We start from the raw sequence: 11,029 nt of genomic DNA, 5'->3' as shown, positions 1-11,029 counted from the left end.
CTCCCAGGCCTAACCTGCCCTGGGATGTAAGGACAGGCAGCTGGATCCCATCAGTGTTTACTGGCTCTGAGAGCCACCAGTGTCACACCAACCCACGGGTTGGATCAGAGGCAACTTCCATGGGACCTGTTGGAGCGAGATTGTGCAATCCCACATCAAGCACATGTGTTATCCACAATTTGTCTCAGGAATGCTGGCAAGTCCTGCTGCTGCCCTTGCTGATGGCAAGGGACCTCGGAGAGCAGGTTGGTGCTGAGCCAGGGGACATGGCTGGCACACTGCTCCTCATTCCCTATGGGAAACCTCTGCTCTTCATGCTCACGCTCCAGGGAATCCTGGTCATGGGCCCTTTTTTCCACATCCTCCACCAATTTCTATTGGCACAAGGCAGGTCACGTCACCCCTGTACACACCCCCTGCCAACACCCACTCCCCCAGCACTCTGAGGCCTCCTGAAGCACTTTGTAACCACAAAAACTGGGTGGAAAATGTCATTAATAAAATGCAAGCTCAAGGAAAACAACAAATTCAACACTTCACCTATTTTTAGTTCAATACTTAATTACAGAACTTGAAACCAAAGTAGAACAGTCAAGTAATTAAAGGTGGATGTCTGTCTTGGCTAATTTTTTCCCCTAGGAAAAGGCATGGCTCTACATTTTCCTTATAAATGCCTCAAGAAAGGGGAAGAGAAGAGCACAATTTAAATCAAGGCCATTAAAAGAGCCAATTTCTAATCTCCTGCCCCACTGAAGTAAACAGGGATGCACAGAGAAGTAGGGGAGCAGGATTTGGATCATTAGACCTTACTTGTTCACATATTTTTGTGTGTTAAACATCAGTACCTCCTCGAATTCCTTTGAAGGGATAGAAGAAGGCCACGAGGAGGTTCATGAGGACAGCCAGGTTGAAGGAGATGCTGCTCCAGAAGGACATGTTCCGAGCACACCAGTACAGGAAAGGCTGAGCTGCACGAGGGGAAGAGAAACCCTTTTAATGCAAGGTTTAACAACACAAGAGGTCGACAAAAAATTCATCTCCTCCACAGCTGAGTTGATCTCCAGTTTGCCCACAAGCACAGCATCAACAGTAGGAACAGTCATAGCTTATCCTGAAGTTTGTTTGTTTACCCTTCATCTTGGTGGTACTTCATGTTTCTTAGAGGTGCTTTAAGGCAAAGGATTCCTGGTCCAAACATGGTTTAGCAGCAGCAAGACAACAAGCTCAGAAATGGCAGAGATCAAGGACTTGAGGCTTCCCCTAATAATACACTTTGCACTCCAAAGATCACACCAAGAACAATTAGGAGGAGGAAAGTGAGGTTCAGCCCATCCCTCTGCTGCTGCCAGCACTGACACTGCCACCTGCAAACTTCCTTTCAGCTGAAAATAGCCCACAGGAGCCCTGGAAGAACCATGGGTTGGAGCTCACTGCTCCTCTCCCCTGGGGGCAAAGGACTCAGCACACCTGCACAGCTCATTTCAGTTCTTAATGTTACACAGAAATACTTTGCTAAAAGCCTCCTGATTTTCATAATTCTGCAGCTAGAACCACAAGGCAAAAAGATTCCTTTTCTGAAGTGGTCATGGACTGTAAGTCGACAAGGATGGCTAAGAAGCCTTGCAGTAATTCCCTCTGCACTCAGGCAAAATCCCCAATCTCTGCTCCTGCAGGCTTAGTGCACAGCAAACTGTGTCCTCCTGACATCTGCAGGGGTGGAAAACACCTATTAAAATGCTCTTAAACAAGGCAAAGAACTGTTTTCCCACACTGGAAGGAGATACGATGCTTAGGTGTCAGGGAGCAAAGAGAAAGCTCCCAGGAAGATGGAGGGAAAAGCTGAAAACACAAACTTTGGGGCTGAGGAGTGACTTAATGAACACAGCAGTTGTCAGCCTTGCAGTGGCCACCACCTCTCTGCAGCAAATCACCTCCCTCCAGCATCCTGAGAGAAAATGGGGTACAGGGTTACACAATGGCTCATTGTACTGGGCTCAAATGCTCATGAGAAGCAAATGTATTGAGCAGCTGAACACAAAGGGGCAAGAAAACAACCCAGGACAGGGCACAGCACCAGCCTCGGTGCACCCAATTAGCCAGGCAACTCGTTAAGCCTCACCAAAGTGTACTGCAGCTGTCTGAACACACAACACACTGATCCCTCTTTTATTTCTGCTCCCAGTTCCATTTTAGCTGGAAGAATTTGAAATAATCTGTATGAAATTATTCTAAGAAAGGTCATTGTAAGGTCCAGGTTTAACTTGAAACCTTCCTTTGGGGATGAACTGACTCTGTGCCCTGTGCAGTGCTTCTGCCTGGCTTTGGCAGGCTCATTTCCATCCCCAATTAAGAATTTGGAGGCTTGTGGCACTCAGATTATGGGTCAGCACCGTGAGCTGAAGGGGGAAGGATGTGATAAAAACTTTTAAAAGTCTTTTTGAGGCTTGACCAAACTGCAAGTGGCATCACCTGAGCACAGAGCAGTGACAGGGTCACATCTCCAGCACGAACTCTGCTGAAGAGGTGAGAAACAACTGTAAGAGTGCAGAGAATCACTCAGAGGCTAAACAAGGCCTGAATGTTAGACACAGAATAAATTATTCCAGTTTCTTGAAGGAAAAACCAGAGAGATTCTCCACTGCTGCAGGTGGATCTTGATTGACTCGTGGCCTGTTGATGAGTGTCCTGCTTGGAGATTGCCCCAAAGTGACTCAACATCTTACAGAATTCATGGATGCTGCTGAAGCTCCCATTTGTTTAGGATGTCACATTCCCATTGGGACAGGTTGCCCAGGGAGGCTGTGGCTGCCCCAACCCTGGCAGTGTTCACAGCCAGGTTGGATGAGCCTTGAGCAACCTGCTCTGCTGGGAGGTGTCCCTGCCCAGGGCAGGAGTTTGGGGCTGGGTGATCTGTAAGGTCCTTTCCAACCCTGAAATTCTATGATTCTATTTCTTGCAGAGCTCTTAGGATTCACTTTGGGCAGCTCTCCCAGCTTTGCCCCAGGAGGGGGTTCCCCACCAGCCTGTGCTCCTGCACCAGTAACTGGAACTGAGCTGCTGCAAGGGAGGGAACATCAGTGGTACCAGAGGGCAGGGGCTGCCTGAGCAGCATCTCATTTCAGGGGTTGGTAAACTCCAACCACTCAGCACTGCCCACCAATGCTGAGCCTCAGCTGCAACGTTTGTCTTTCTGCAAAACAAGGAATCAGCTTTTAAAAAGGGAAAAAAAGTAAGCAAACGAGTTAGTCTATGGGGGATGTGGTGGCACTGCATGAATTAAAATATCATTTGAAAGGATTTCCTAGCTGCCAGTGGGAACCCCAGTGGGAAAAACAGTGCCTGAAAATGTTTGCTCTCAGGTATTTTAGCATCACAGGGCTGGAAGGGACTTACCAGCCTGTCAGCCAGCCTACTCCTTGCCCAAAGGAAGGAGGAATTCTGCTTCACTCTGACTAGAAAATGGAGTTCTTGCACACCTGTTTTACACACCTCCATTGCTGGAGGTCCATCAGTCCACAGACCCCTTAAGGTTGGAAAAAACCTTGAAGATCATCAAGTCCAACCTTGCTGAATCACCCAAGCCTCCCTGCAACACACAGGAACTATCAGCTGTGTCCTCTCCATTCCTCCCTGCCTCATTCTCCACTAAGCTAAGCCTCCACAAGTTTGTTCCTTCCTGTTGAATCCTCAAACAGACGACCTGTGCTCCTCCTTACAGCTCTGCCCTGGATCCCCTCCAGTGGGTCCATATTGCTCCAGCACTCAGCATCTTGCCATGGTGCAGAGGAGCAGGCTCCAGCAAACAATCATCGAGGTTGCTCCACACTGGGAACCATCTGCTACCCACTCAGCATTTCCAATCCCAAGCCTACCTCGCAGCTTCTTCTGCCAGTTCATCTCGTTGAAGAGGTCTTCTGACTTCAGGAAGAAGTCATTGATCTTGCTGCCTTGCTCATCCCTCTCTGTGGTGTAGTATATCCTCAGCTTGGACTCCTTGGTGAGGAACTCACAGATGCTGGGCACGGGGAAGACGATCTGCTCCATGGTACGGTCTGACCTGACAATCTGAACACAGCCTCATCAGTTCCTCCTAGCTCTTAAATGCTTCCATTTCTTGCTTTCTGCCTTTTTTCCTCCCTCTTTCAAACCAGCTGCATGCAGAAACTTGGATACATTTCTGTACGACAGCAGCTCAACAGAAACTTCAGTTAATTTACCTTTCAAAGCAGGACTACATTTAGCTCCACAACTGTGGAGCTTCACTTCTATGCTGTGCTCTTATCCTGGCATTACTGGTCTTGACTGGCATTTCCAAGGGGCCCAGGGAATCCTGCACCAAAGCTGGGGTGGGTTTCAGAGCAATGTGGTCACCCAATTCAAGAATGTCAGCAGATTTTAGCCCCAGGCAAGTATGAAGCATAACAGTTATGTTTGTACTGCTTAATGGAGACTTTTGTGAGGCCATAGAAGCATGGGATAGTTTGGGTTGGATCATCCCACTCCACTCCCTGCCATGGGCAGGAGGACATTTCACCAGCCCAGGGTGCTCCAAACCTCATCCAACCTGGCCTGGAGCACTCCTAGGGATGGAACAGCCACAGCTTCTCTGTAAATCTCCCTATTTGTGTGGATTTTACTTTTATAAAGCTCCTAGGATGATACAGGAGGCCAAATTGTCATCTGAATCCAAAGAGAGTGGCAAAAAGCTATCACAAACTTTATGGATTCAGCAAGAGCACCGGCCAAAATGTAACAGAAGCGAAGCCACACTTCCTCCTGCCAACAGAGCTCTGCTCAGCTCCATCCCAGAGCCCACACATGACAGCCCAGAATAGCTCCCCCCAATGCTGCCACAAAGAATGGGAGAGAAATAAATGCATCCATATCCATGTCAGAGATGACAGGCCACACACAGGTAGTGCACTCAGGGTGTCATGTGTGGTGCACATGGGGTTTAGCTGCACTGCTCCTCTCCCAGGAGGATCATTGCCCCCTTTCTCCCAGTTCCCAGCAGCCTCCGGATTCCCAGTACCTCGATCTGTGCCGTGTGCTTGGCGTAGAACTCCAGAGCTTCATCCCCCTCGATCTGACCTCCTGGCTTCAGCATGTTCTGCAGCTCTTTGTTGTGACGAGCCAACTAAAATAAAGGAATGCACAGGGAGTGGGAGACACCAGATGTCTCTCTGTGATATTAAATTTCTGATTTTTGGCATAAAAAAAGAAGTAGTACACAGTCAGCTGCTAGGAAAGGGCAAAGTTGACAGAAGGCTTGTTCTGTTCCAACCAGACACCCTGCAGCTCTATTTTGGGAGCGAGTCAGAATGATTCAAATATGTATTTTTTTTTTTAATACCAGGGTTGTATTCCTCTTTTTCCCTACCCTCTCCCACCCTCTGCCTGGCTTGAGGATCTTTCTGAAGGTTCACAGTTGGTCTGTCCTTCTACACCCAGCCCACCCCAAAGGTGTGCTCATCCCCCAGGTACCCAGGCAGGGACAAAATCTGCATGGACTACACAGCAGCAGCACAGAGAACTGCTCCAAAAATGCTGCTGGGTGCTCCAAACCCTCCCTGCAGCACAGGATGGGCTGTCTGCTCAAGGAACAAGCAGTCACTAATGCAGGGATAGATGTAGCATTAATTTATGAAAGTAGATTTAGATATATTTTTCTCCCCTCTAGGTTTTTTACCTTTCAAACACTGTCTCAGTACAACAGCCCTGCCTGGCTCCAGCAGAGAGAGAATGTGGCAAGGACTGAGATTGCTGCTTACACTTCAATTGATCTGTGAGGAGAATTTCTTGGGGAATATAAAGTAACCTTTGATACAGCTGAAAAATAATACACTGCTGCTCAGTGCTGCCAAGAACTGAGTCACATGTCTTCAGGAACTCGGCCCAGAGCCTGCCTGCTGCCCACTGGAAAAGAAAACTCCCCCAAATTCTCTTGCATTAGAGTTTTCTTTTCTGATTAAGGACTGGGATTTGCTCTAATAACAAGAGAACATGCAGGGAGAGTTTGTCTCAGAGATGTTCCAGGGAAAAACAAGACTTGCTATTCCCAGTTTGTGACTTGTGTTAAAAGCTGCAGGGGAAACTCTACCTGATGAGCCAAGATATAAATGTTGTGCCCCACGTTCCTCGGAGATGCTGCAACATCTTCCCCATTCTCACCATCCTCAAATTCCACTTCTCCCTGCAGATAAGCCTTCTTGATCACTTCCACCTAGACAAGGAGACAGAGGCCAGTGAAGAGGCAGCTCAGGTGGAGGGCAGGAGGCAGGTGAGGCTCTCACACCTTGCCATGCTACAGAGGTGAAGGAGAGCAGAGCATGGACATGCAAGAGGAAGCTCACTGAGTTTCCCAACATCCAGGATAAACAGGAGGCCTGAACTCAGCTCCAGCCCAGCTCACTGACACAAGGAACTAAACTTCCCATCCCCTGTAGGTGACACACTCCAGGCCACCGTGGCCGTGTGCTGTGCCACGTTGTGCCCTGCAGCCACCGCACGGCGACGTGCAGCGAGACAAGCCAACAGAGCTCCAGCTGTACTCTGGATCTCCTGCTTGTGCTTCCACCTGTTCACACATTAACCAGCCCAAGAGCCTGCTACAGGCACAAAGAGTGTCCACTGCCCTGTCCCCTGTGCAAATAACTGCCATGTGTGGACACCTGGGCTAGTGGGAGGTGTCCCTGCCCATGGCAGGGCTTGGGACTAGATGATCTTCAGGGTCCCTTCTAACTCAAATCCTTCAGGGATGATTCTGTGGTTCCAAAGTGTCAGCCAATGCTCCTTCCCTGCCTTACTCAGGATGCTGAATCTCTCCACTGCACTTCTCTAATCACTTGTGCTACCTGGGAAGCAGGCAGAGTCATTCCCAGGGGATACTGCACTCATTCAACCAATCCCTTGACAGCTCTTCCCACTGGCAGCACCTGCAGCCCTTGTGTGGTGGACACAGCCATCCCAGTCTCCCCAGTGCTGCTGTACCTGGCTTGAACAGGGAGGTTTGGAGGGCCCCAGGGACTCACCAGCTCCTTGGGCCTCATGTTGTAGAGGATCCTCTCTGCATTCTCGCTGTCGTGCCTGCTCTCCATGATGGCCAAGAGCAGCTTTGAAGCATTGTTCTGAGAGGAGGGAAAACCAATGGAATCACTGCCAGGAGCCCAAAAACGAGGATCCCCAGCTGGAGTGCCACCATCCCTGCTGCCAGAAGGGCTTCAGAGACCAGAGTCCTAAGGCAGACTGTCCCAGGAGCAGAGCTCCTGCAGCCTCACCTCTCTGCTGACTGACCTATGCAACTTAATGGGGTGTGATACCAGTTCATTTCCCAAATCCTCCTTATTGGGAGACACAAGTGAACCCAAGTCAAGCCTGAGACTTCTAACACTACCTTGTTTGGATTTGAAGATGCTGCAGCACCACCACAAGATCTCAGCTCCCAAATGGTGCAGGTCAGCTCTGCTGAAGATGCTGCTGATTGAATCAAGGGACAGCCAAGGCTGAAGACACAGCCACACTTTGCTGCTTTTAACTGCCATCCCTCTGCAGCCTGCCCAGGCCAAGGAACACAGGGAGGAAATGGGAAACTACCACAAGGCACCAGACTACTTTAATATGAGCAATTAAGATTAAGCTCCATCACGACTGACAAGAAAACCCAATAAAAGTATTTAATTTTGAAGCATAATGCTAATTGAGTCTAAAAGCATTTTTTTACTTGCAATAATAAAAAACCCGCATCACCCATAATCACGGTGTGAGTCGGCAGCGGAAAAGAGCGAGACACTGCGGGGTAGGTCAGGGCAGGCAGGAAGAAAGGAGCATTTCTCAAGCACATGCTGAAACAAGATGCTCTGAGACTCCTGTTGGTAAAGGGAAGCTGCTCCTGTGTTTTGAAACCAGCACAGCCCTAATGATTTCGGCATGAATATGGACAGCCCTAAAGAATTGTTGTTGAATATCATCAGCTGATGAAACAGCAATGAAATGTTAGGAAACTAGTTGTAACATGAGGAATTTTACTTCCATTGTGCGTGGACACACCTCAGTGCTGTGCTCAGCTTTGGGCACTCACTGCCAAAAGGACATTGAGGAGTGAGTCTAGCCAAGGGCAGTGAGGGCAGCAAAGGGCAGAGCACATGGGCAAGGGCTGAGGGAGTTGGGTTGGTCAGCCTGGAGAAGAGGCTCAGGGGTGAAATTGGGGAGGGGATGTTGAAGGTGGTGAAAAGGTGTACCATGATGTCACCTGGTTTATGTCTTTAGAGGGAATGGCCTTGAGCTGAGCCAGGGCAGAGTCAGGTTGGATGTGAGGAGAAATGTTTTCCCTGTTGGGTGTTCAGCACTGGGATATTGCCCAGGGAGGTGGTGCAGTCACCATCCCTGGAGGTGTTTCAGAGGTGTCTGGATGTGGTGCTGAAGGATCTGGTTTAGGGTTTAGGGGGGTCACAGCAGTGACAGGTTAATGGTTGGACTCAATGATCTTAAAAGGTCTCATCCAACCTTGATGATTCTGTGTAAAAGCTGAGCAACAACAGAAAAGTTGCCATCAGCTTTACATTTTTAATGGGAAATGATTTAGGCTTCCCCAGCACACCTTGCCTGCACCCCCATCCAAGAACTGGGGGCTCCATGTCACCCATGACAAACCACCTTTGGGCACTACCTCCAGCTCACTGATGTGTGCAGTTTCTGGCATTTCTGACTATTGGGATACAATAACACCCACCTAAGTCCAACAATAAAACTGTGTTTCATCTCACTGTGACCGTGACTCGCACAAAACATTCACTCGCCTTCAGTTCCAACACGAGGTCCATCCTCTTCTTTCCCAGAGGGTTGATGTCATTGAGGATTAATGCTGTGATGATGTCAATGCCGTTGGACTCGTGAGTAGCAATGCAGTTCTGTCCAAAGGAAATTCAGACTCCACTAATTGTCTACACTACACACACAGCTCTGGGTGACCCAACCAGAACAGCAGAGTCACCTCTGTCAGCACCTCCTAAGCTGCTCGAGATGGATAACTGGACAGAAGGCTCCAGACAGTGGAACAACAAAAGATTAAGGCTTTGTTTCAGCCATGGCCCATCCTGCTGGGACCACCCTGCTGCAGGAAGCACAAAGCACCACAGCTGATAAAGGCAGCAGGCCCATGCCAAAGTGTCCAGGCTGGACACACAGCGAAGGAAAACACTGTTTTACTGAGATTAGGGAGTTTTCTTTGGTTTAGCTGTGAAATCAACACCTACTTCAGTCCTGTCTAACCAAAGAACGGGAATTTCTGTAACCTCCTGCTTATCTTTAACCCTTTTAGAATGGTCTGTAACCAAATGTACAAACCAACAGGAGTTTGTTGGCTTCAAAACGCAGAGCCCTGCTCTGCTGCTGAGCTCCACATATGCATCTGAAGGTTTTTATTCCACCTGATCCATATCATAGACACACACTGCCAGTTGTGACCTGATGGGCACAGCCTCAGCATTCCCTTGCACAGATACAAATTCATCTGCCCACTGGTCAGCCCCACTCTACTTTGTTTAGCTTTGCTATAAATTCCTTTGGAGTGCACAAAGAAAAGGCACTTCAAATGATGGATATTCTTGAAGACTTTTTGAGATGTCACATCCCAGTCTTTTTGGACAATATTATGGTTCAAATACCACGGAAATAGAGAAAATAAGCAGAAACTGGCACAGGGTGCCCAGAGCAGCTGTGGCTGCTCCATCCCTGGAGTGTTCCAGGCCAGGTTGGATGGGGCTGGTGGGAGGTGTCTCTGCCCAGGGCAGGGTGGGATGGGATGAGCTTTAAGCTCCTTCCAACCCAAACCAACCAGTGTGTGATTCCATGAAGTACAAAAAAATCCCCACTTTTTCTGTCAAGTCTAATGAAACACCTGAAATCCTACCAAAGCAGAAATATCTCTACTGCTTTGAGATGTCTGACTCCTCAGAGGAGGCCCTGAGAAAGAGAAGCTGATTATGATGAGTTTAGAAAGGCATAACAACCCAAACTTGTAGGACAACTAAGTGAGCAGCATTATAAGACACCACCAGTCCAGCAGACAGAGCCAAGCCCAGCAGAGCTGGGGCTCAGGGGGGAAGGGGGATACATTTCCCAGCTATGGCTTTATTACCTGGTTCTCATGGCAGGGTCCCTGGCAGTACTCAGTCAAACTTTCCAGCGTCTGGTTGATCAGTGCCACGTTTTTCTCGTTTATATACAGACCCAGAAGTCCAAGTCCACCAGTTGTGCTCCCACAGATACAGTCCAGGAACTGCAGGGTCTCACACACCAGGTTATAGTTCGTCTTGTTGTTCTGGCAGCGTAGGAAATTCTGCAAGAAGAGTGTCAAAGCCATGAGGGAAGGGAAAAAACCCATAGAAAATGGTGTCTGGGTGATAATATTGATCAGGTTCACCCATCCCCCACTGCACTGCATGGTGGATTGCTCCAGGGTCATTGTAGGAGCAGTTTAAGCCTCTTGCAGGGTTTGCCTGTAAAGTGCTGCTCTCCTGGAGCAGCTTGTTGGCTTCAAATTGTACAGAAGCCAAGCAGCAATAAAGAGAGTGCATCCAATAAAGTGAGAGCATCCATTAGAGGCCGAAACCCAACACAGAACAGGTCCTTCACTGTGGGTCAGAGAGCTCTCCCCAGCCTGAAGCTTCCCTCTACCTGCTGCAGTTCACTGCCAGCCACCACTCCAGGCTCTCTGCCCCCACACCTCTCTCCAGGAGGGAAGCAGCAATTCCCTGGCTGTGGCCTCACAGCTGCACCACCTGCACCCCCTGAAAGTGCCTTGAAACACAGTTCTATCCATTGTGTTTCTTCCCACATAATTACTGCAATCCCTGCTTGAAGCTGCTGATTAGGAGCTGCTCCTCAAATTTATCAGTGTGGATTTGACAGGTTTCTGCTCTCCTGTATTCCCAATATAAAAAACACCCAACCAAACCCAATGGGCAATCAATGAAAAGCAATTTCCCAGTGCCTTGGATGGTGTTTGCCAGTGCTTTCCCAGCAGTGCTGG

General features: G+C 48.9%; 1 protein-coding gene across 1 annotated transcript in view; it reads right to left on the bottom strand.

The window, feature by feature from the left end:
• The window catches only part of LOC103800315 (inositol 1,4,5-trisphosphate receptor type 1-like), a 147,359-nt gene that overhangs the window by 21,054 nt on the left and 115,276 nt on the right, over window positions 1-11,029 (bottom strand). The window contains 7 exon segments of the mRNA XM_009072691.1: window positions 846-968; window positions 3,873-4,065; window positions 5,033-5,137; window positions 6,101-6,223; window positions 7,032-7,127; window positions 8,796-8,906; window positions 10,136-10,336. Coding sequence (XP_009070939.1) covers window positions 846-968; window positions 3,873-4,065; window positions 5,033-5,137; window positions 6,101-6,223; window positions 7,032-7,127; window positions 8,796-8,906; window positions 10,136-10,336 — 952 coding nt within the window.

This window comes from Acanthisitta chloris, unplaced genomic scaffold (genome assembly GCF_000695815.1).
Source record: "Acanthisitta chloris isolate BGI_N310 unplaced genomic scaffold, ASM69581v1 scaffold13244, whole genome shotgun sequence".
Lineage (NCBI taxonomy): Eukaryota > Metazoa > Chordata > Aves > Passeriformes > Acanthisittidae > Acanthisitta > Acanthisitta chloris.
This window is presented reverse-complemented; position numbering and strand designations above follow the sequence as displayed.